The sequence below is a fragment of the Polypterus senegalus genome, chromosome 12 (assembly GCF_016835505.1).
Source record: "Polypterus senegalus isolate Bchr_013 chromosome 12, ASM1683550v1, whole genome shotgun sequence".
Taxonomy (NCBI): domain Eukaryota; kingdom Metazoa; phylum Chordata; class Cladistia; order Polypteriformes; family Polypteridae; genus Polypterus; species Polypterus senegalus.
Genome location: NC_053165.1, coordinates 9,266,180 through 9,292,265, shown reverse-complemented (window position 1 = coordinate 9,292,265; position 26,086 = coordinate 9,266,180). Strand labels below are relative to the sequence as shown.

Genomic DNA, 26,086 nt, shown 5'->3' with positions numbered 1-26,086 from the left:
TAGTTCTAACCGATGTGAAGCTGTACATTTAAAATTTGCAATAAAAAATGGAGGCGGAGAACAGTGGTGTACAGTATACGTCAGTACCGTCCCTTCGCTGCCCCCAGTGCGAGTGTCGGTTCTTTCGCGTTGTCTCTGGCACACCACAAGATCCCGCCCCTTCCAATAACAGCCCGCCTTCGCATCGCGAGCAGACCTCAACAACATGGCCTCGCAGTCAAATTAAAACCCGCCCCCTCCTTCATGACTTGACCTCAGGAACATGGCGGCTCAGTTACGACCCCGCCCTCTGCGTCACCACCTGACACCCTAGGAACATGGCCGCGCTCTTGTTTTCAACGGAGCTGTGAGTAACACCGAGAAAAAAATATGGATAAAGGGAAAAAACGTTTTGATGTGAACGCGTCTTCGGTATGTTTGTCACAGTTTCCTGCTTGTGAATATCTCAAGTACAACTCTGTGCTCCAGTGTTAAGTGTTGAAAGGGTAGTCTTTGCTGTATGTGACTGTCTTATGATTCTTCTTTAGAGACATTGATTTGTTAGTTAGACTGACATCACGAATTAACGAAAAATAATGTGCTGTCTGTTTGGCTGATTTGAATGTTTACATTTCGTGTAAAACTCCAAAAAAAGACATGAGTTTTCTAGCCTAATACGTACGTTATTTTAGAGATAGCTAAATAGTAGTTACAAGGGGGAGATTTGTCAAATATGGTAGTTTTCCGGATTTATCAAGAACAACAAAATGATACGAATAAAAACTATCCATAATGTAAAGTTTCGTGAATTGTGTAATGGTACTACTTTTTTTTTTTTTTTACCATTTACTGTTTATGCACTACCCTTTTGACCTTTCGTACATTTTTAGCACCTTTACAACGTTATAAATACTTTTATTGAGTTTGATTAAGATTAGTTGATCTCAGTTTACTCTTGAATAATCCCGTAAATCACGAAATGTATTATTAAAGAGCAACAATAAACTCCACAGTTTTAGCAACGTTATCAAAGGCAGAACGTTTTTCCAACGTTTACTTTTAAATCACAGATCATTATAGTATAATTAAAATTAAGCAAAATTTTAATATCAAATTATCCTTACAGTGAACAGTTATCGTTATGTGAATTTCCCCTTGGGATTAATAAAGTGTCTGTCTGTCCAGTTTCAGTGTCAACCGTCCATATTAATGCATTGCATTGTATTAATCCAGAACAGCTTCTCATATAGCCTGACAGTGTCCTAAGTTATTTATTTGGATATTGGGGTATTTCTTTCTTTCTTTCTTTCTTTCTTTCTTATTCTGTGGCTGTTTGGCTTATGGATTCCTTGCTTAATAACAAATATTTTGAAATACTTGATATGTTTGAATTTTTTCATTACATTAATAGTGGCATATTTTGAAAACAAAAGCTGCCTTTTCCCTTAAAATATTCCTCTTTATTTCTTTAATATGTTGGTACTAACCTGTAAAATGAGGGGTTGTGGTTGCATAGTGGCCATTGAGACTGCTTGCTGCCTCATTTCCCCTGGAGACTGCTTTGCATCATCAAGTCCTTCCGTGAGAACCCTAAATCCAAAGAGGACTGTTTCATTTATGTTAAGTAGAATGCCCAGAGGGGACTGGGGGGGTCTCATGGTCTGGAATCCCTACAGATTTTATTTTTTTCTGCAGCCGTCTGGAGTTTTTTTGTTTTTTCTGTCCCCCCTGGCCATTGGACCTTACTCTTATTCGATGTTAATTAATGTTGATTTATTTTGTTTTTCATATTGTGACTTTTATTTTTCTATTCTTCGTTATGTAAAGCACTTTGAGCTACTTTTTGTATGAAAATGTGCTATAGAAATAAATGTTGTTGTTGTTTGCAATCCCAAATCACTGTCTGTGTGAAATTTGCACATCTTCTCCATGTCTGCTTGGGTTTTTCTTTGCATGCTCCATTTTCTTTTCACGTTTCAAAGACATGCGTGTTTATTTGAAGTAAGTGGTGTGTGCATGAGTTTGCCTTCCATCCAAGAAGTCACTAAGGATTCTAAAACAACACCCAAAACTCAAGACTCGAAATAAGAAAGACACTAGGCAAAATTAGGCCTCAGTGGCAGGATTGAAAGTACTAATAATTAAGAAGAACAGAAATGGTTATCTTCATTTAACAAGGAACACCCGGATGATCTGTACCCTTTTGGGATACTGTGCTGTGGATAAATGAGGTAAAAGTGAAGCAGTCTTTAAGACATGTATAAATTTGTTTCAGGTAAAGTAAACATGGCATTCATTCCTCAATACGAATGTAACACCAACAGCCGCATGTGGTGGTTTCTGTGTGATAGTATGGAAATGTTGTTCTGCCACAGGACCTGGACGATTTGCCATAATTTAAAGAACAATGAAGTCTGCTCTGTATTAGGAAGTTCATAAGGAGAATGTCCCGCCATCTCTCCTAAAGCTGAAATGTAGTGGGGTCATGCAGCAAGATAAGGGTTCAAAACACAAAAACCATGTCCACATCAGTGATGTGAGTATGTCGTGCTGTGGGCTTCTGTTACAGCCAAGGTTGCATCTGCCTAATACCTAATGCTACTGGGATAGACTCCATCTTCCTTGAGCCAGTTTAATGAAAAATGCCAAATCAGACGATGGATCGGTAAAATGCCTGTTTTTTAAAGTGGTATGGAGATCTTTTTTTTGTCCAATGTATGTTCTATCAAAATCTATCCAATAAGATGTTGGAAATTAGTGACGTCGTATTGTTTTTGTGTTGGATTCTTGTTCATGTTGTGTTGATTTAAACAATGCTGTATAAAGTAGATACTGTATATAGAAATGTTACTGTTTATGTTTTCGAGAATGTCAGTGGTAGACATTAGCAGATAAAACTGATGAAGGATGCAGATGAATAAATCAAGATCTGTGAAAAGTAACATGCAAGTTTGCTTGGAAAGACTTGTTAAGTGGCCAGAATTTGAATTTGAATTTTCATGTGCTTATACATACTGTGAGTATATTTACTTTTAGGGTTCCACTGATAGTTAACCTTTGCAAACAAAGTTCAATCAGTAGTGTCTAGGTATATTTTTTGTAATCTCTCTCTCTCTCTCTCTCTCTCTCTCTCTCTGTATATATATATATATATATATATATATATATCATATATATATATATATATATATATATATATATATAATCTTCATTTGGATCTTGATCTTTGTTTGTCCGCGAATGAATTAGAAGAAGCAGCACTAGATGGCAGTAGAGAGACAGCTAACACATAGGCATTGCATTAAGAATCTCCTCCAGGCTTATACTACTGAAGACTGCAGTACGCCAGTCACACCTCAAAACACAGACATTCAAACTAAACAAACTGTTGTGCTTTAAATTAACTAAAGAGATCTTCATTTAGATCTTGATCTTTGTTTGTCCGTGAATTCCACGCATGCGTAGACCACCTTCCAGTTTAGTACGACGTTGTTACTCACGGATGTCAACAGTGTGCCAGAATAACGAAAGGGGTGGTGGACAGTGTTACGCTGGTTAGCTCCTGAGGCCTGGTTAGAGGATGAGATTGCCGAAGATAAAAGGTACGTGCCTACGTAACATATGAATGAAAGACAGTGGGTAAAATGAATGACAACGTAACAGCACGTTCTGGAAATTATTATTGTTACATTGTAGCCGGCGAGTGCTGCGCGTCTCACAGTTGTACGGTGCCTTGCTCACATGTCAGTGAAGTGATCCCTATTTATGCTTTAAAGAGCCTGAAAACCTTTTATAACCATTGCTCCGTGTATATTGCCTTACTCTTTGGATTGCCACAAAGCAATCTGCGAGATTGGAGAAAGGTTGAGAAGACATTGTGAGAGGAAACGACGGCGTCCTGAAAACGAGATGGACTGTGAATGGACAGAAGCAGAAATGCTCCTACACCACCACATAATTACGATTTGGACAGTGATTACGAGTAGGCCGTTCCTATCGAATCGATATCCAAGGGTTTTCTTTTGTAATTTTGTTTCCCTCATAAAAAATCATAATGCTGTGCGAAGAAGGGCCCAGTTCACGACTGGCAGCCGCGTTTAAACAGGGAGCCCTTCACAGACAACTAACACGCGCAACATAGTTGGGCGCACATGGCTAGTTTGCTTATATCATTCTTCACGTTCTTAACTATTTTTGTTCTTTCTTTAGCTTGTGGATCTTAAAGCCGAACTTTACAGAAAACAAGAAGAGTTTAAGCATGAGAAATTATCAAAGGATGGCGGAGCTCCACTGCATTCAAAACATGTCAAGGTGAACTCTGGCAGAGCTTCTTAGAATGTAAAGTGGTTAAAATAGAAAGTATGAACTGGCTGTTTAAAATGCTAAAGTTTCCAAGATTGTTGTTCTGACTGAAGCTATTTAAAAATAATGTTTTTAATTTCTCTTCACATATTTTAACATCATGATAGTTCAGTTATTTCTGTATTTTTGTCTTGTCGGTAGGTTTATTAAAATGAAAAAAAATGAATGGTTTAAGTGTGCTATAAATTTACAGAGACTACTTTTGATTAAAGAAAAATATTAACTTGTGATTTTATTGTCCTTTCAGAAACCCAACCTATGGAGTACACAGAATAAAGGTGTTACAAACAGAGCAGAGAAGGACCTGGAAAAGAAAGTTGAAGAGGAAAACACTCTTGACAAATCAAAGTAAGGGTCTTGTTTTTATGTGTTCATTTTACTTCTCCTGTTGCAGTTATTCTTTACTATTTTTTGGTGAAGTCAAAAAATGTTGATACTGTTTGTGCTTTTCTGTATACGTTGTAATTGTATACATTTTTGATGCATCGTTTCTTAAACAAATAGTCCCAACGTATTAGAAGACTTTATATGCTACGTTTGAGTTCAGAATGCCTATATGAATATTTTTACAGACATTTTGTAAATGTCTTCCAGTTTTGTACTTTCATTACCACTTAAAATAGTCAAACACTTACTTTCACTGTAATTAGTGCCATAGCCTGATATGTGCCTAGACATAAATTACACATTTACTCTGTTCTTAACAGAAGTGTTATGTGCTCAGTCTTGGACGTTTAGTTCAGTTTATTTTTATAATGTTGTTGTGTTTACAATCCCATACTGCAGTTACAAATTTAGTGATGTTAAATAAAAACTCAAGATGACATGAAATAACGCACATAGTGAGTTCTTATCAAATATAATACAATCTATACTTCACATATGCACAATTTCTTTATTTTGTAGATTTTATTTTACATCACTGAGATACCCAATTATTAATAAATAAATAGAAAATAAGAATATGTTAAGTTTAATCTTATTGTCAAGTATTCCTAATACAGTCTTTCTTATGCGTCTCCCACTGACTGGTGAGAGTAGTTTAATCAATACTACAGAAAGTGAATGTAAAACCTGACAATACATAAGAGTATACTGTACATCAAGTATACTCCTGCAGTATTCAGCGCTGGCTGATTAATCCACCCTTTTCCATACCTAACTTATTTTAGATAAAGCCTTTGAAGAGCAGGAGATAATTTTGGTGGTGTTATCCATTAACACTTGAATCCCTGAAGCCTACGAAAAATCTCGTAATCCTGAGCTTCCTTAAATTCCCTTGTGTCTCCTTATCCGCGTCTCTTGTTTTGCAAATGTGTCGATCAGCACCGGCAGCAGGCAGCCCGCTGTCCCATCCCCCACCTCCGCAGCTTTAGTCGTACACCAAGTTCTCCCAGCTCTAGTCTGTTCATCTGGGTGTGCATGCTGACAAAGAACATGTGCAGTACCACCCCTTATTCAGGAAAAGATTCCAGTCGTCACATGGGAGAAAGACTTTCCGAGACTATGATCATAAGGCTTTTGGAGCTGTTACTGGACAAAGGCAGGCTGCCGGTGCTGATCGACACGTTTGCAAAATAAGACGCTGATGAGGAGGTGCTAGGGAATTTAAGGTGGCCTCTGATTATGAGTTTTTTTTTGTAGACTTCGGGCATTATAGTGTTAAGGAGAGGCTCATTTTGGACAATAGCCCAGTATAGGTCTAGGTGCAGATAAGTACACCTGCAGTGGTAACTTAGCCTCACCAGTTAACGGTTACCTTAACACTTAGCTTATTGGTCTTTGACAAGAGAGTCCTTAATAGAAATTCACAAAGAAAAGGAGTATTGATACAGATTTAGAACCATAAGAGTAGTAATGTTCGATGATTCTAAACATAGTATGTTAAGGAGACAAAAAAAATAAAACACAGTCTAAGAATGAAACTCGCTTAAAATTGGCAATTAAGTTTAAGGAGGTTATGTACGTTTTGTGCTTTGAATGACCTCAAGTATTACTAGAAACATTAAATGAAATTACTGGTGCGTTGATTAAAATGAGGCATAAAGTTATTTGAATGCTTTATATGATTTCCAGTGTTTTAAGACATGGTGATCTAAACTTTGTTCAATGGCAAGAAATTGATGTGAAATCAAGTGTGCAGGTGAAATAATACAAACATTTTATAACAGACAGTTGGGTATATTCTGTTAGCCTGCATCTTAGTATTATTGAACCAATGTTATGTATCAGCAGTTACTGAAGAAAACAATCAAGTGCCCCAGCAAGTTACATTATCTTTGAGGAGTTCTGTCACCAAAATGAAAAATGCCTGAAAGGAGTTATTATAATTTGAAATTCTTTCATTACAAATTTCAATGATTATAAAAACAAATACATATTCACTCTTAGTTTGTAATGACATAGTTCTTTTACAATATTATTTGTTTTCACATTTTTATTTCTTATTACACACATGTTAAAGTTCTTATTTTTTAATGTAATGAGAGTTGTTAATAGTTTTAATTTGGTATTTCACATTACGTTCTCTGAATTGTTTTTCTTTCATTATTTTTATTGTAATTTACATTGGGTACTTTTTATCACATGTGCCAAAACATTTACTATTCTAAATAACATTTTTTGTTATATTACATCAGTTTGATTATATTATTCTGTTGTTCCAGGAAGAAGCTTGAAGAAAAAGCAAGGCTTTATGAACAGATGCTCAAAGGAGATCTACCAGGTTAAGTACATGCATGGGTACTCGCCATGCAGCTGTTGTTTTATGCTACCTCTCGGAGGCATTTTATACAAATGCAAAACCAATCATTAACGAGTGGGGATTTTTTCCATATTCTGGAAAATGCATATAGTGGAAAGCAGATGTAGGTTATGTAATTTTTCTCATGTTGATCATCGCAAGTTTTATAATTCTTGGTTTAATATCTGGGGCATATTTCAAGTTCCAAGCATTTTATTGTCATTGTGTAACACAACGGAATTACTTTTTGTGATAGTCCCAAGGTGCATTTATAGAAAAGTCAAATAATTCCAAATATGTCGTATACAATGTTAAGTGATCAAGTAAACCAGAGCAAATTATTATTGCTCAAAGTACAGCAGCATAAATTATTGCACCTGTTAATGAATAGTACATTACATATTATATATTGTTTTACATTTGTATATTGCACATTACCAATATAGCTTATTGCAGATGTTCAATTAAAAATGATCTCAGACTGAGGAGATTTAGAGTTCAGAAAGTTAATGGCAGATGGGAAAAAGGTATTTTTTAGTCTGTTTGTGAGTACATGGCTTGACATAAAGCATCTTCCTGACAGGAGGAGCTCAAAGAATTTCCAGTATGAGTTTTGTCCTTGAGAATGTTTTTGGCCCTTCTCACACAGTGGGTCTTATCCAAGAGTTCGAGTAATGGCAGTTCAGTCCCAATAATGGCCTCTGCTGTTTTTATGACCCGTTGCAGGATGTCTTTAGCAGCCTTCGTGCAGCTGTTATACCTGCTTTCCATCATGCAGTTAGTTAAGTGCAGCTATAGAAATTAACCAGCAGCTTCTGGGGGAGGTCAGCTCTCCTTAGCTTCCTGAGAAAATCGAGGTGGTGTTGTGCTTTGCCTATTATAGCCAAGTTGTTGTCAGCCCAGGACAGGTCCTCTGAGATGGTGATTCCTAGAAATTTAAAGCTGGAAACTCTCTCCACAGCATCTGCATTGATTGTTATTGAACTGTGATTGGTCTGTTTAGTGGTCCTAAAGTCCACAATAACTTCTTTGGTCTTTTTGGTATTTAAGACCAGGTTGTTGGTGTTGCACCATGCTGTCAGATTCTAAACCTCTTCCCTATATGCAGCTTCATTGTTGTCAGTTACAAAGAAAGCAATATGTAAAGGAACACAGTATTGGATGTGAAAATTGTATGAGGTTTTTGGTGAGTGGGTAGATGGATCGGAATGTCTGTGATTGCTAAACCCCTCCCCTACTTTTAAAAGGGAAATAAATAATAAGAAAGGAGACCGCATAAAAAACAGTTTCTAGAATGAATGTCACATGATCAGTAGTTTAATTCTTCACCTTTCTCTTGGTTATTGCTACACTAACTGTAGATGCATTGAATAATTATTATTTGGGGTGAATTGTACTACAGAGTTCATGGGAAAACAAGGCTGCTCCTGTAGGAGTATGTACAGCATGCTTTGGCTTTTTTTAGCCCAAGCTTTGCAGAGTCAGTGATTACATTGTAATGTGGGTCATGTGACTCGCACATTTCATATTAATGCTCCTTTTTATGTATCTTGTGCTACAGATGAAGAAACAGAAGGTCTTTTTCTAGTGGACTTTACACAGAAGATTATTGATAATAAAAAGGCGGTACAGGCTTATTCTGAGAATGAGGTTTCCTATCAGAAAAAGGAGGTAGAAAAGGAAGATGACATTCCTCCACCCGAGACCCCTGATGAGGAATGGTATTTTGTCATTTATAATTTTGTTGCTTTTTTTTTTTTGTCCCAACAGATATGTTATTGAAAATGTTTTCTATTTAGTGTACTTTTGCTCAAAGAAATGTACCACAATATTAGGTTGTTATTTTGAATGTCTTATTGTTATAAGCGTCAATTAGACAATAAATTGCACATATATTTTGGCAGTTTACAATTTTAATTTTATTAAAAAAAAATAAATCTGGAATTCATAACCTTAATCATTTTTAAATGATGGAGTTACATTTTTTTGTTATCCTGTAGGATTGTTCCTGAATATCAAGGTTGACAATTATTTGAATGAAGGGGAAAAAAGATTTTATTTTTTGCAGGGTGGATTATGTTGATTCACTTGGACGATCAAGACGGTGTATGAAGAAAGATTTACCAGAGCTATTAAAAATGGATAAAAACCTACAGGGTAAAAGGTAATTATTAGCACTGACAGTATTGTCTGTTTTCTTTATAATTTGCCATTTTCACTTCTTGGCTCCAATCATAGATGTATTATGCTTTAGTCTGTTATTTTAAATTTGTGATATATTTTTCATACTGGTTTGCCCAATGGAGAAGACACACATTATTATACACAGTCATTAAACGCAAAATTCCATGGTGAGGTAAAATTATTAAAGTTGTGTAAAAATGTCATAAATCTAACTGGTAAACTGAATATTATTGTACAGTACTAACATTGTTGAGTTTTTGTGTATGATGACTATATCAAATGTACCAAATAATAATATATTTTATTTATATAGTGCCTTTCTCGTGCCAATAAATAACTAGATTTGCATATTGGTGATTACATATGATATGTAAAATCTCTAATTTTTCTTTTGATTACTCAAGGCTATAAACTTCAGATGTTAGATTGCTTTTACACTTAAGTGTGTCTTTATTACAAGAATAAGTACATTTGGATTTTACATTTGCAATCTTTTCATGAACTGCATTTATTTCATTATTGCACCTTTCTATAATCATCCATTCATACATTTTCTGACACTTGTCTGGGTCATGTGGACAACAGTCTGAGCAGAGATGTCCAGATGTCAGTTTTTCTTGCCACCGCCTCCAACTTCTCTGAGGTGATAGCAAGACATTCACAGGCCATCTACTCTCTCTGGCATGTCATGGTTCTGCCACAAGGCCTCATCCCATTTGAACATTCCTGAAATGCCCCCATAGGATGTCGACCAGGAAGCATCCTAATCAGCTGCTCCGTCCACATCAACTGGCTCCTTTTGATGTGGAGGATTAGCGACTCGATTTTTGAGCTTCTCTCGATTGCTTGCTCGCTTCACCCGGTCTCTAAGGTTTGAGCTCTGGCACCCAGTGATGGAAGGTCACTTCTGCTGCTTGTATCCTCAATGTAGTTCTTTCAGCAGAAACATTAATTATAGGTCCTTAAAGTTGAAACACACACTGCAGTCCCCTTACTTAAAGACTATCGCCCCAGTTTGCCAATCTGGGGTACTGTCCCAACCTCCACAAAGTGTTAGGAATATGTGTCGGCCAAGGCAGCCCAACAATATCCAGAGCCTTCAAGAACTCTGGATGAATAGATAGATACTTTAATATCGTCCACCCATGGGGCCCCACCACCAAGGAGTTTTTTTTTTTTTTTAAACTACCTTTCCAACCTCGGCTACAGTGATGGGTGAATCCTCCACGGAGTTCCCTGACTCTGCTCCCTCAAAAGAATAGATTAGTGGGAATAAGGAGGTCCTCCAGATGTTCTTTCCATCACCCATCTATATGTCCAGGTGGTGTCAGCAGCACTCCATCCCTGCTGTAAACAACACGGGTGAAGCACTGCTTCCTCCTCCTTAGTTGTCTGACAGTTTGTCAGGATCAGTTTGAGGCGAACTAAAAGTTGTTTTCCATGGCCTCGCCGGGCTTCTCCCACACCAGAGTTTCTGCTTCTGTAACTGCCAATGCCACACTCTGCCTGGCCTGTCAGCTGCCTCAGATGTTCCACAAGCTAACCAAGCTTGGAAGGCCTCCTCTATCTGCTTGACTGCTGCCAGGTTCAGGGATTGCCATGGTTACGGGATCCAACGACTTTACGACCACAGCACTGTGCAGCCACCACTGCAGCGGAGGCACTGAACGTGTCTCATTTTGGGTTCAATGTCCCCATAGTCCTTCAGAATGAAAGAGGATTCAGTTTATACACTGTTACATAAAATCAAGGGAAATGTGTATTAAATAAAACACTTTTTAGAAGTAAATTCTGAATTATCCTTAAAGACAGTAGGGCCTTTTTGTATTTGTAGATATCTCAAAATAATTTATTGTTTGCAATGCATGATAATTAACTTAGAAAGGTTAAAAAAAAAAAAAATCATATCCCAAGTTCACTTCAATAAGTGCTAAATGTTTTAGAGTATGAAGGGCTTGTCCTGTACAGTGAAGGGCACGTCTTAATTTCCACAGTTTGTCCTTTGAATTTGTTTTTCTGTTCAAAATGTATTTTCGTATCTGGACAGAAAAAAATATCAACCTAATTACGTTACCTTTTGATTATTTGCTAACCTAAACAGACAAACTACAGTAGTATTATTGAATAATTTATATCTATTTTTGTTCTTTTGTTTTTGTATTTTTGATTCAGTTTCGTGATATAATATTTTTCTTGTGTGTGTGTGTGTATATATATATATATATATATATATATATATATATATATATATATATATATATATATAATATACTAATAAAAGGCAAAGCCCTCACTCATCACTAATTCTCCACCTTCCCATGTGGGTAGAAGGCTGAAATTTGGCAGGCTTATTCCTTACAGCTTACTCACAGAAGTTAAGCAGGTTTTATTTCGAAATTCTACATGTAACGGTCATAACGGTCAACAACGTCCGCCATATTGAACTTTCTTATTTATGGCCCCATCTTCACGAAATTTGGTAGGCGGCTTCCCTGCACTAACCAAAACCGATGTACGTACTTATTTTGGTGGTATGACGCCACTGTCGGCTGCCATATTGAACTTTCCAAGGTCACTAATTCTCCAACTTCCCGTGTAGTAGAAGGCTGACCCGATCTTCACGAAATTTGGTAGGCGGCTTCCCTGCGCTAACCGAAACCGATGTATGTACTTATTTCGACAACCGCCAATGCCTCTTAAACATCTTATGTTCACAGGTGACGATTTCAGTAGTGGACACTTTGATGTTTATGAATGTTTAAACTCTCAAAAGCTGGATGTGAAGTTATCGATGAAACTGGCTGTATGCTTACAATGCTTGACAGATGCCGAATGTCACTTCAACACAAGTCCTGCAAATGCTGTCATAATTGAAGCAAACCATGAAACTCAAATCAATTATGAGAGCAGCAATCCAAGCTGTGAGATTTGAAACAAGATTACTTTTTACATGGCCAACTGTACGTTGCATGCTCAAGAGTAAGCTCAGCGCACAGCTTGGTCATATTAAACCAGAGGGCCGAACTGACAATGTGGTATACAAAGAGATCCTTAACAAATAATTATTGGTATATTTTCCTTCAGTTTAAAAAGGTTTAATTTTCTTCTTAATAAAAATTTTAAGGCAGTACTTCGCCGCTGCAAAGCGCGGGTATTTTGCTAGTATATATATATATATATATATATATTAGAATAGGCTTTATGTTAGGGTGATGCATAAAAGAGAAAAACTGAATAGATTATTCTATATTCTTGCAAACTCACAAATCATTGTGACAAAGAGTTATTTTATTTCTCTGTGTGGAGTTTATATATAATATAATATAATATAATTATATATATATAAAACCAATATCACTTTTGAACTTTGCAGCTTTTGATGTCTGGTTATCTTAATTACTGTCTGGCTACATCATAGAGCATTTAATTCTTATTGGTTATAGTGCCAAAGTGCCACATTGTGTTGTATGTTAGGTAGAAGTACAAGTAAGGATTTCACTGTGACCTGTACATGTGACAGTAAAGGTTATTTGAAATAGATGTTTCCATATGGACTGTGTAAATGGACTGTGTAAATGACTGTGGGGGATTCATAAAACTCTTGTTTTAAATTTGTTTGAAGGTTCATTAAGTACTAACCATATCAGATTTCCTTCAGACAAGAAGAGGAGGTAAAAAAGACACTCTTATCAGAAGATATGAGGAGGGAGATGCAACGTCAGCAGTGGGAGAAAGAAGAGGAGGAGGCTCTCAAAAGGCCGATTGGGCCAGTACATTATGAAGACATTCGAGAAGGAGGTGAGAACTTATTGGCTTATACTTTGACTTGATCATTTTGCTTTAGAGATGGTCTCTAACAGCAATACTGTGCTTCTCCCTGAATGAGTCTTGATTACACTCCATGGGAAATCCCTATCAGTATTAAAAGAATTTAAAAGAGAGTGTACTTGAGTAGAGGTTTACATACCTCGGCAGCGACATTCATGTCTCTGGTGACTTTTCCTATAAAGTCAATAGACGGATTGGGAGAGCATGGGGGAGTCATGAGGTCGCTGGAAAGGGGCGTGTGGTGCTCCTGATATCTCAAAGGATGCAGGTGCAAGTCTTCAGAGTCCTGGTGCTTCCTGTTTTGCTATATAGTTGCATTACATGGATGCTATCAAGTGACCTGAGATGAAGACTGGACTCCTTTGGTACTGTGTCTCTTTGGAGAATTCCTGGGTATCACAGGTTTGACTTTGTGTTGCTCATGGAGTCCTGAATGAGGCACATAGTGAGAGTGCGTCAGTTACAGCACTATGGTTATTTGGCACGATTCCCCGCTGGTAATCCAACTTGTAGGATCCTAATTGCTGAGGACCTGAGTGGCTGGACTAGGCCAAGTGGATGCCCATGTAACACTTGGCTGCGGCAGATAGAGGGTCATCTCCGGGGGGTGGGACTGGTCAAACGTGTCTGCCTGGGGGGTTACCAACCAGGATCCCAAGCTGTTTTGTCGTGTGGTGTGTGTGGCAACGCGCTGTACCAATGTGTGCTCTCCAGCCTCATCTGACCTGACCTGAAACTTGAACAGTGGTTCTCTGTGGCTCAGGTTTTATTCCAGATAAATTATTCCTTTAATTTTTGGTATTTGGAATCAATGTTTTAATTGGACTTCTACTTTAATTAAGCAAGCTGTTATTTCCCAGTTTCTTTGTTTTCTTATCTAAATCTGCGAGTCTGTATCCTTGTTTTTTGTTTCTCCTGCTGTGTGCATCAATTAGCCCATCCGATTAATAAAGTTTATCTAATCTAATCTTGATCCAGAAGTTGAAAACTGACAAAATTAAGATGTCAATTTTCATTGAAAATGACAAAAGGGCAGTGACACAAGTTTAGTGAGATGGTAAGAAATACAAAGTTTTTCTCAATTTCCTTAAAATGTTAATCTGGTAATATTGCACTTTTATACATGGCAAAACCCCTTCACTTTTAAGAGTACAAAATAAGAGAAAGAAATAAAGTCGGCAACAGTAATTATTATTATGCAAAGATTACAGGAAATAATGTTAGGTCCTTTGTATCAGAGACAAGATTGGGTGAAAACCTGTAGCCAATAGGGGTGATGGGACAAAGACTGAACTTGAAAACCACTGTACTAGAGAAATGTTCATGGTTGTTTTTAGCAATTTTAGTTAAATTAACTTGGATTTGTTTAATATAAGCCACTGTCTTCAAATGTTTGGGAACACTTCTAAAGCTAACAAACTCAGTGTTGTCATCTCTTGAAACTTCTAAGACAACTTTAAAAAGAAAGATTGTATTTAACGCTTTTGACAAACTTAATTTGTGTTCAACATTTTTATCTTGAACAGAGGCCCGAGAACTTGGTGTGGGTTATTTTGCATTTGCACGTGATGAAGCTGATAGAAGCAAACAAAGGCAGACTTTGGACATGTTGAGAGATCAGGTATGTTTCAAATATTTTTGTTTAGATAATTTTAAGAATGCATAATCTAAGTTGACTATCTTTATACACGGATCACCTGGTGCTTTCACAGTTTTTCATTTACAAAATACTTGCAGTTTGATAGAAAACTGATATCTTATCAAGGCTATATATGGAATGGGGGTCCTACGGCTGTCTTTGAAGATGAAAGTGATTACAAAAAACTCCACAAAAAGTATTCTAAAAACAAATTCATCAAAGCATTTTTGTTTGTGGCGATGTTTTAGTTCCTGAATATTTTCCTGGAAATTCGCCTTGTGGCTGGCCTAGACAAACATTATTTTTTGCCTAAACCTAGCCAGCAAGACATCATTGAACTATAGTAAACAATAGGCAGAACTTTCATGCATGTGCAGTATAATATCGTTCCTTCTCTGCTTTGGGCATGTGTAATGTCATGACCCATTCAGTTATCAAGCCTTCCTCCCTACATGCCTTTAAAAAAAAAAAAAAATAAAGCTAGCAATATTTTTAATTGAGTGGTGAATTAGCTGACCATATTGTGAATACTGCCACCAAATATATGCCACTGATTCCCTCAGCATTGCCAGTGCAGCACCGCATGGCCAATTTTCTTGCCTAATTAGCCATGTGCTGTGGCTCCAATTCATAATAAGCCTTGAAAGAGTCCTACCCCTCCCCAAGAAAGAAAACACGTGTGGACCCCGGTGAAATAATAATGAAAGATGATTACTGTTTATAAGCCGTTTCCATCTGCTTCATGGAAGAATAAAGTGAAGAGGATCTACACAGATAAACTGGAAACAAAAAAGAAATTCCAGCTGCACCTGGAGCCATGATTTCTAACAACGGATCAAGTCAGTCCCACGCTGTAGCTTGGCTAATGTGCGCCTGAAGTTTGAAACTCTTGTGAGCTTAGTGAGATATATAGTACACACACACACTCATTGCTAGTTTGTGGCTAGTTGTTGTATTTTGGTTGATGTTATCGTTCTGCCAGCATGTTTTATTGTTTGGTTATCACTGCTGCCCCATGGCTGAGGTCACATTTGTGGCTGCAATGATGGGTCCAGCACAGTTGGGAGATGTTTTCCTAACACTCTGGGACAATTAAAGCACCTTTATACTCCATGTAAAACTAGTCCAGTTCCTCCTTCCCTATTGACTTCAGTGCATTTTGTGGATTTCTATGATTTCACTGAATTAATGACAAAACAAACTGCACTAATGGACATGTACATATTTGTCATCACATTGAGAAGTGTAGACACTAAAAACCAGATAGCTTTGTCAGTAAAATATACAATTTTAAGAATAAAGAAAAGTTATTGAAAGAATACTTTATAGAAAAAGACAAGCATGACTCCAGTTTTGTGAGTTAGACAGTTAGTGGTCTGATGATAATTTTACAATTGCAAGAGAAGGTTTTCTAATGATTTGGCATTGCCAGGACTTTAAGTATTAACTATTCAAATGTGGCCACAATAATAGACAGATAATCTGCTTTAACAAATAACAGGTTAACAAGTGTACAGTGGAACGTCTCGGTACACGTACAACTCGGTTTATGACAAAAACGTTTGCCAAATTTTTGCCTCGGTTCACGTCCACACACTCGGTATACGAACAAGCCAGTTTCCCTTTAGGTTTGTACATGTTCAGTATCTCCCTGTGCATTTCTTATGCTGTGAGCGAGCAAGAGAGAGAGAGCGCGACACACACACATACAGGCGTGCGCCCAAGACACACACACACGAGACAGAGGCACACACACAGGTGCTCCAGGCTTGTGTAAGAGACACACGCACACACTAAAGAGAGAGAGAGGGAAGGCTGGACGCATAAGGTAGAAAAGGCTTGTTTTTGTTTTCAGTTCTGTTTACAGCGATCGGTTCATAGCGTGCATTGTGGCAATGTTACTTTTCTTGGTTGTTTATTAAATTACGGATTTTTCAAATGTTAATTTTTTTCCCTGTGCTTAAAACTAATTAAAAAAGTGTTTTTAGCAAGCAGTTCCTAGCGCTATAGCGCAAACTATTGCATTGTTAGTTTTCTCTGTTGTTCAAGGTTTTCTCAGTGTTATTCAGTGTTTTTACATTTAGTTTACTATTATGCTGTGCATTCTATGGTATAAGTAACTATATTTGTGCTTAAAAGCTAAAAAATATACATTTACATACAGTTTGTATGTTCTGGAACGGATTAATTGTATTTACATACAGTCCTATGGTGGAAATTGCTTCGGTTCACGACCAAATCAGTTTACGACGAGTTTTGGAACGAATTATGGTCGTGAACCGAGGTTCCACTGTACTTATTCATGTTGATACTGAACATATTTAATAATTCAGCATATTACCACTGCTGATATGTTAAACACTGAGCTTGTGGCACCAGATCTGCTCCCAAGTAATGATCAGTGATTCACATGGGGTCATTCTTATCAGGTTTATCATTATGAGTCTTAACTCTTTGAGGGCTGAATATTTTAAAAAAAAACTCTGTTTTCTGAAAAGCACACAATGCTCTGGTTTCACACATAAATCAACATGATACGTCTGTTGCTACATGCTGTGGTTGCTGTTGACGCCTGTTTGGCATCTCTGGCAGCAGTGGCTGCACAGGGGCTGCTCGATGGCCAGCAGGAATGCATGGTGGGCCGACTACCTTTGTGCCTTTGCACAGCAGGTGGGTGACGGTGGCAGTCGCTGTGTGACGCAATATGGTTTGTACCTCTCCTCATCATAAGTGGTGGTCCTTCTAGGCGAATGCTGCTGTAAGCGTATCAGCTACACGAATGTGTTCAGCACCACAATCAACTTGGGGACCAATAGGTTGATGCTGGTACCGCAGTTTTGTTTTTGATCTCCATCTCCAGATCACTTGCATCAAACTCAGAATGCGAAAACTCAGAGTCTGATTCAGCAAGAATACGGAAAACGTCCATGGAGTATTTTGCTTTGCACATTTGCTTTAGTCTCACCAGATGCTGATGCCATTTTTGCTCATCACTACTCCTACACGCGCAGGGAATTGAGGTCAAATCAACAAAGCTACGTAACTTTCCTTCAAGCAAAGAGAGTCGAACTAAAAAAATAAGAGCGAGTTTTGTCTCAGTTTACAGCTGATTACACCGACCCCTGAATTTCGACAAAAGTCAACATCAGCCCTGAAAGAGTTAAAGTATGTAAATGTACTTTTCATTTCTGTTTTGTTGCAAGATGCAAACCATACAGCTTACAAGTTTCCATCGACTAGAACTGCCTGAACAAAAATTATAAATAGGTTTCCATAAAGAATAACTCTTTTCTGTCTGGTTATTATTTTAGGTTTTCTCTAATTATCTTGCATTCAGATAAAGGGGCTTCACACATTCAAGTGATGGATTATCGATCCTTTAATGTTAGTCACTGTGTCTTTGCTAATGAACTTTTTGTGTTTCATACCCCCTTTTGCCCATACCCATCATTCAACTGTTTCCTTCATTTTTAAATTTACAGTTTTCTGGTATTGTTACAACAAACAACATAAACAAGTTTGGTGTTCCATGTTTTTTATTTTTATCTTTAGACCTTGGACCAGAGAACCAAGCGAGAAAAATTAAAAGAAAAACAAAAAATGATGATGAATGCAAGACTAGAAAAGATACGACAGAGAAAGATGAAGAATTTGAACCCAAATGGAAAACCGGAGCCACCAGAAGCTGTAGCAGGTTAAATCAACTGGGCAGTCCCGACAATACTTATACAGGGTTCACAACACTCACTTGATTAAAGTTTCATTCTATCCCTGACTTGTAATTTGTACTTCTTATGTCAGTAACCTAGCATTGTCAAGTTAAAGGAACATTCCTATAGATAAGGACTTGATTGCCATTCCTCTGCAGTAGTTTGTGGTGATGTGCTTATTGACTTCTGTTCCAGTATCTTAACTGCCATTGTTATTCAAGAAGTAAATGAACACACCTAGATATTGTTTTTTTTTTTCCCCTATCCATTTCTGTATTTATGATTTATTTTAATACATCATACATTTTACATACATACATATATTTTAATTTATATGTTAAACTTAGGGCTAAAATTGTGGTAGCAGGTAGTATTGGATGATTAAAGGAAGCAAAGGTGATGTTGGGCACTTAGTCATTGGTGCAATTTATTATTTATTAGATATCATTTAATGTTAAATTAAAAAGCACAGTGACAAACTGTGTTCAGAAAACAGATGGGATTGGGTGGCAGGAAAAAGAGCAAGTCATTCTTGTTCTTCTCGATTTTTTTTCTTCTTAAATCAGTCATTTGTTAAAAAAACAATAAATTGATAGCACAGCACTAAAAAAAAACTCTGTGAAGCCGTACTCTAATAGTGTGTCTAGTGAGCTGACTTTTTTTGTAATGCTTTGTTTGTATTTTTCAAGTAATTCTTGATTCTGAATTTTCTTTTTAGAAGAAAATAAAGAAATCATTGGCCCACAACCTGTACTTCCACCATCGGAAACGGGTGAAGTGAACTCTGCTCCACAAGAGAAAAAGTCTAAGGTGGAAGTCATAATCCAAGAACGAAAAGACACGAAGCCTGGCCTTCCTCATGTGCGTGAGTGGGACCGTGGCAAAGGTAGGCATCTCCTTTCACCAGCCCAGTTTTACCTTAAATAAAAGTTTAAATAAATAGGTACTGGGTAAACCGCAGATTTAGCAGGCTTTTTCTTTCCATGAAGAATAGGTGAGTATATTGTCTGTAACTGAAGAATTTATCCAGACAGGGTTTTTGGTGGAAGAAAGAGTAAATACCCAAAAATAAGTCAATGTAATGGTTTCTTTACCATGCCTAAATGAAAGGGCAAGATTTTTTTTTTTATTGAGAAAGTGAATACACTGAATTCTGTATCTACAGATAATGTAATTATCCATCCATCCATTTTCCAACCCGCTGAATCCAAACACAGGGTCACGGGGATCTGCTGGAGCCAATCCCAGCCAACACAGGGCACAAGGCAGGAACCAATCCCAGGCAGGGTGCCAACCCACCACAGGACACACACAAACACACCCACACACCAAGCACACACTAGGGCCAATTTAGAATCGCCAATGCACCTAACCTGCATGCCTTTGGATTGTGGGAGGAAACTGGAGCGCCCGGAGGAAACCCACGCAGACACGGGGAGAACATGCAAACTCCACGCAGGGAGGACCCGGGAAGCGAACCCAGGTCTCCTAACTGCGAGGCAGCAGTGCTACCACTGCGCCACTGTGCCGCCCTAATGTAATTATACCTGCAAATAATAATCTACTTAATATTGACCGTAGTTAATGTTAATTCAGCAGGTATGTGTCCAGACTGAGACCCAATGATTCTTAAATCCAAATAAGCCTGGTATAAGGGGTGTGCACGGGTTAGGGGTATGGGTATGACTATGAACCCTTCTCACACCCACCAAAATCCTGACTGATGTCTTAAATCATGAAAACTGACTGCCCCTGTAGATGAAATTTGGTGTGTTTTATCTAAGGCGGGGTGTCAAACTCCAGTCCCGGAGGGCCGCAGTGGCTGCAGGTTTTCATTCTAACCATCTTTTTAATTAGTGACCAGTTTTTGCTGCTAATTACTTCTTTTAATTAACTTGACTCCGGCCCTTAAGTTGTTGTTGTTTTTCCTTAATTAGCAGCCAAACGATAATGAGACACAATTCAAGCTGCCACATCACACAATATCTGAAAATAAAGAAAGGTGAAGGTCTCAGTAAGGTTGATCTCTCAACTCACCAAAACATTTTGACGATGTTCTTATGAAAAACAGAAAATCAACAGTTTTGGAAATGTCTGCTGTGGCAGAATGAGAGCAACAACAAGCCGTGGAATTAAATAACAAGTTTTTATTAACAGCAAGAATTGGCTTCTCATTAAGAATCTGGTTGGAGTTTGAAGCCCCAGTTTAGCTGGTCATCTTTTGGCTCATTTCACGTCTCATTTCTGTTTGGCTGCATTTTAATGAGGAAACGAATCAATTCAGAAGACTAAATCCTCCTAATAGGGCTATTAAAATGTGAATTAGGTCACTGATTAGGAAAAGGGTTAGAACAAAAACCTGTAGCCGCTGCGGCCCTCCAGGCCTGGAGTTTGACATCTGTGGTCTAAGGGTACAAGCAACTTGCTACTATTCGAAATGATTGGCGAGAACAGTACACTTAGTTTTTGTAAGCAGAGCTTTTTGTGGTCTTCATTGGCCTCCCAAACTCGGAAACGTTACGTATTAACAAAAAAATAATGATTTAGCTATTCAGGTGGTATCAGTGCTGCTGCTCTGCTTATGATTTTAAGCATTGTTAATGTAAATTAGAAGTAACTGATTTTAACAAAAACATTTTAATTACCAAATATTTTTAAAATTATTCAGTTTTAATGTTGCAGTTAGAGTAAAGTGATATACAGTGGCAAGCTGTGTTTTTGGAAAATCAAAACATGTTTAAAAAAGTTATATTGTGCACATTTAAAGACTGGAGGCGGTTGGTAGAGCTTTATTTGTCCCCAAGGGAAGTGTGGCTTTTTACAAAAGCTCAACAGATAAAAAATTATTCTCATAACACCAGAATGACTAAAAAGCAAAACGTCTACCTTGGATAAAGATTAAAACAAGAGCAGTCATGGCGTGACATTACATGGGCATATTGCTGTTAATATAAAGGAGCCCTGGTAACATTTCTTTACCCACTTTTGCTGAATAAATTCTTGACTGAAGGCGCTCTGTGTTAATGTGTCAGAGAGAGGATGTGCAGCTTTGTTCATAGTGGCACTTTCTTGTGTCTCTATTTTATCCTTCACTAATTCTTCCTGGGGGTTGAGAGTGCATCCCACAACTGAGTCTTTTAGTGGGCCGCTTTTGAAATGATGTTGCCACTCCAGCACACCGCAGCCTAGAAAATAACTCTGGCCATGACAGAAGTATAGAATATATAAAGGAACACACTTTGATGCTTTCTAACTCCTAGTGGGAAAGAAGCTGATATAGCAGCACCTCATAGAAGGCCAGTGTTTTCAGAGCAGTTTAAATAGAGGTGGGCAACTTGTTCCACCATCTAGAGCAGGGGTAGGCAAAGTCAGTCCTGGAGGGCCGCAGAGGCTGCAGGTTTTTACTCCAACCTGGTTGCTTAATTAGAAAACAGTCCTTGCCAATAATTTAATTTCATGGCTTGTTAGTGCTTAAACTCTGCCATATCAGGCCATTCTCATATCCTAGCTGTTCTTCCCCTTTGTAAGGATATCATCTAAATCAGGGGTGCCCAACTCCAGTCCTAGAGGGCCACAGTGGCTGCAGGTTTTCATTCTAACCCTTTTCTTAATTAGTGACCTGGTTTTTGCTGCTAATTCATTTTGTTTGACTTGCTGTTGAAGACTCAGATTCCTCAATTGTTTCTTTTTCCTTAATTAGCAGCCAAACAATAATGAGATACAAAATGAGTCAAAACAGGACCAGCAAACTGTGATGATCATTCAATATCTGAAAATAAAGGTGAAGCTCTCAGGAATGCTGATCTGCTCTTAGAAAAGAGAAAATCCATAATTTTGGAAATGTCTGCTATTGCACAATGAGAGCAGCAACAAGCCATGGAATTAAAGAATGGGTTTAATTAACAACAAGATTTGACGCCCAATTAAGCAACTGGTTGGAGTGAAATTGGCTGGAGTTTGAGTCACTGACTGAGTTGGTCTTCTGTTGGCTCATTCACCTCACATTTCATTTCTGTTTAGGTGCCATTTAAGGAAAGAATTGAACCAATTCAGAGGAACAAATCTTAAAAAAACGACAATTAAAATGAATTCAAAAGAAGTTAACTAGCAGCAAAAACAGATCACTGATCAAGAAAAGGGTTTGAATGAAAACCTGCAGCCACTGCGGCCCTCCAGGACTGGAGTTGGGCACCCCTGATCTAAATGATTGGAACGCTAAAATGGAGTGAAACATTCTTTTTCACTTTTTTCTCTTCACTTCCCTTCCAAGTATTTTAATTAAAGCCAGTAGTGCATGATAAATACACACAGATGTAAATGGTAACAAGCTAAATGGAGAAAAGCTGCTTTCTTTTGTCATTTGAATCTTATTGCTAATAAAAAGCCGTGAAAAACCAAGAGGACAGCTGTTTAAGACTACAACAAGCAATAAGGGTTAAGAATCGTAACGAGCGAGACAACTAAAGTGAAGCACAAGTGTTACTTGAGCAATACGGGTTTCTTATTAAGCAACCGGGTTGGAACAAAAACCTGCGGCCCTCCAGGACTGAATCTGCCCACCCCTGATCAAAGGCTACACTCGGAAAGAATCTGAATTGAAAGTTGAGCCACCCAGAAGTAACGGACCTGATTTGGCAAGAAGGAGCATCAGAACTCATGAGTGCCTCCACACACACACGTGCCGATCCAATGACTACTTTGTAGGTAAGCATCAAGAAACTGAACGCAATGTGTGCTGCTACAGGGACCCAGTGTAGCGACCTAAAGAGAGGAGTGACGACGTGCTGCGTCCATCTCGACTGGTAGAGTATAAGAAGTGCCTCAGTTCCTCGTGACATAATCAGAAAACTAGCCAGTGCTTGCATTTCCAGGTTTATTTATTTTTTATGTTCAGCTGCCAATCTGTATTGGGTTGAATTTGTTTAGGTTTAATTTTATTGTGCTGTGAATGTTTTCAGATGTTTGTAGAGTTTTTCACTACTTTTGTATTTTTGCTGCCTCTTGGTGCAGTACACAGTTTTATAATGAGCTGCCAATTCTGCCATTCTTCTGCCAATAAAATTCCAATATATCTAATTTCATGCAATTTGCATTTGGCTTTTTTGGAGCCAGAGTTGTTGTTTTTTTAAATTCCAATTTCTTTTTTAGGTTAAGTCTGGAAATCTAATGAGTAGTCTTCTTTCTAATGGTCTTAATTTTTTTTATTTTTACTGTTTTTGTTAATTTTAAACTACTTTCTCTGATAATAAATCTTCTGTCTTCTTTTTTTCTTTTTTTCCCCCATCAGAATTTAATTTTGGTCAGTGGTTTTCTAAACGGAGAGACGAAAGAGACCCAGAGTTTTCACCTCCTTCAGATTACTTTACAAGCCAGAAAAACTCAAGAAAAACTAGCAAGCCTCTGCATCCAGTAAATGAAACAGCGGTGCCAAGTTCTTCAAGGACCTGGCAACCCCAACAAGACCCTGCACCACCAATTAAAGAGCCACAGACCCTGGATGATATGCTGGCATATTACAGGAATTTGACCTAAACTGAGATGCACATCTTGTTGTACTTACAGAATAATTAAAAGCAGAACCTCCCATTTGAAGGCAGATTGGAGCTGGAATAGGTCTTTGAACTACTAGCGTTGAAGAACCACCGACCAGACTGTTCAATTTTAAACAGCTAAAATATATTTGTTTAGAAAATTCCTTTTAAATATACTCTTTGTGTACATTATCAAATCAGCTTAAGGTTATGATTTTGCATATTTATTTTACAGCATACATGGTATTGATTCTTGGAAGCTTTTGTGACTGCCATGAATCTAAAGCTGTCCTATTTTGGTATCTGGTAAGAATGAAATTTGTTTGGGAACCATATTGCGGAGGAACTTGAGTTTGAAAAGAACGAGTTGCAATTTTCGTTGCTATGATCTTTGCAGCCACTAGAGGGCACCATTTGCATTCAGTTTTAAGGCAGTTTGTCGTCTGGGCAAAAATCTCGTAAAAAAAAACGTAACAGGAAGTGGAAGACAGCACCTTGTTGTTGGAAATATAAAGATGATTTTATCTAAGGATGTATTTATGTAGTCTTTTTAAATTCATCAATGGTAAAATGCCTCGTGATCATTTTAAAGAGATTTTGTGACTCTTGAAGTAATTTATTGTTTGGATCAGAATGCAGAATTCTAGAGAGGCATCTAGCTGGCTGTCAGGTAGGCTACTCAAGGAATTCCATGTGATTGTTGGGTGGATGGAATGTTTTGAGACGACGTCACTGAGATCTGCACCTGCCACCAAATGGCTCCAAGGCTGGGTATTAACTTCTTTATAAAACTCTGAAGATTATGAAGGTATACAGAATATGCAGTTCTCATGGACTTGGGACCGTGTATGTCAAAGGCTGGTGGTTTTAAAAATGTCACCAACCTGACTACAATTTGTGCAGAAGATAGAAGTTTAAGTCACCAAGAGCTTCACTGTCAAGTTGATTTTTTAATCTCTGGCTCTTCTTGTGCATGTACGTATATGTGGATCTTTCACTCTCACTCTCATATATATATATATATATATATATATACTCAGCAAAAAAAGAAACGTCCTGTGACTTTCAACTGTTTTTACTTTCAGTAAACTTAATGTGTAAATATTTGTATGAACACTAAAAGAGTCAACACCATAAGACGTAAACTAAAAATGTTTCACAAGGTGTCCCTGAATGAAGGGAGGCTCAAAATCAAAAGTACCAGTCAGTATGTGGTGTGGCCACCAGCTGCTTGAAGTACTGCAGTGCATCTCCTCCTCATGGACTGGACCAGATTTGTCAGTTCTTGCTGTGAGATGTTACCCCACTCTTCCACCAAGGCACCTGGAAGTTTCTGGATATTTCTGGGGGGAATGGCCCTAGCCCTCACCCTGCGATCCAACAGGTCCCAGACGTGCTCAATTCCTTCGACGATAAACACGAATCCGTCCATCACCCCTGGTGAGACAAAACCGTGACTCATCAGTGAAGAGCACTTTTTGCCACTCCTGTCTGGTCCAGCGAAGGTGGGTTTGTGCCCATAGGCGGCGTTGTTGCTGGTGATGTCTGGTGAGGACCTGCCTTACAACAGGCCTACAAGCCCTCAGTCCAGCCTCTCTCAGCCTATTGCGGACAGTCTGAGCACTGATGGAGGGATTGTGTGTTCCTGGTGTGACTCGGGCAGTTGTTGTGGCCATCCTGTACCTGTCACGCAGGTGTGATATTCGGATGTGCCGATCCTGTGCAGGTGTTGTTACACGTGGTCTTCCACTGCGAGGATGATCAGCTGTCCTTCCTGTCTCCCTGTGGCGCCGTCTCACAGTGCGGACATGGCAATTTATTGCCCTAGTAGCCACATCAGCAGTCCTCATGCCTCCCTGCAGCAGGCCTAATGCACGTTCACGCAGATGAGCAGGGACCCTGGGCATCTTTCACAGTCGGTAGACAAGTCTCTTTAGTGTCCTGCGTTTTTAGAACTGTGACCTTAAATGCCTACTTTCTGTAAGCTGTGAAGGTCTTGACGACCATTCCACAGGTGCATGTTAATTCATTGATTATGGTTAATGGAACATGCATGGAAAACATTGTTTAAACCCTTGACAATGAAGATCTGTAAAGTTATTTGGATTTT

General features: G+C 38.2%; 1 protein-coding gene across 1 annotated transcript; it reads left to right on the top strand.

Annotated features, from left to right (window-relative positions):
• The first annotated feature begins 287 nt into the window (after positions 1-287).
• ccdc174 (coiled-coil domain containing 174) lies at positions 288-24,505 on the top strand. The gene is made up of 11 exons (XM_039770863.1): positions 288-411; positions 4,189-4,290; positions 4,589-4,689; positions 7,008-7,066; positions 8,646-8,805; positions 9,153-9,248; positions 12,927-13,066; positions 14,623-14,717; positions 18,288-18,429; positions 19,164-19,331; positions 23,733-24,505. Exons 1-11 carry the CDS (start codon positions 370-372, stop codon positions 23,975-23,977), a joined length of 1,350 nt encoding a protein of 449 aa, XP_039626797.1. The 5' UTR covers positions 288-369; the 3' UTR covers positions 23,978-24,505.
• The last annotated feature ends 1,581 nt before the right edge of the window (positions 24,506-26,086 follow it).

What these genes read in the sequence shown, in the direction of transcription:
- ccdc174 (XM_039770863.1), top strand. Translation starts at nt 370, where the DNA reads ATGGATAAAGGGAAAAAACGTTTTGATGTGAACGCGTCTTCG. An exon ending in TGAAGACATTCGAGAAGGAG is followed by an intron (nt 13,067 to 14,622) that starts GTGAGAACTTAT and finishes TATCTTGAACAG; the next exon opens with AGGCCCGAGAACTTGGTGTG. An exon ending in TGAGTGGGACCGTGGCAAAG is followed by an intron (nt 19,332 to 23,732) that starts GTAGGCATCTCC and finishes TTCCCCCATCAG; the next exon opens with AATTTAATTTTGGTCAGTGG.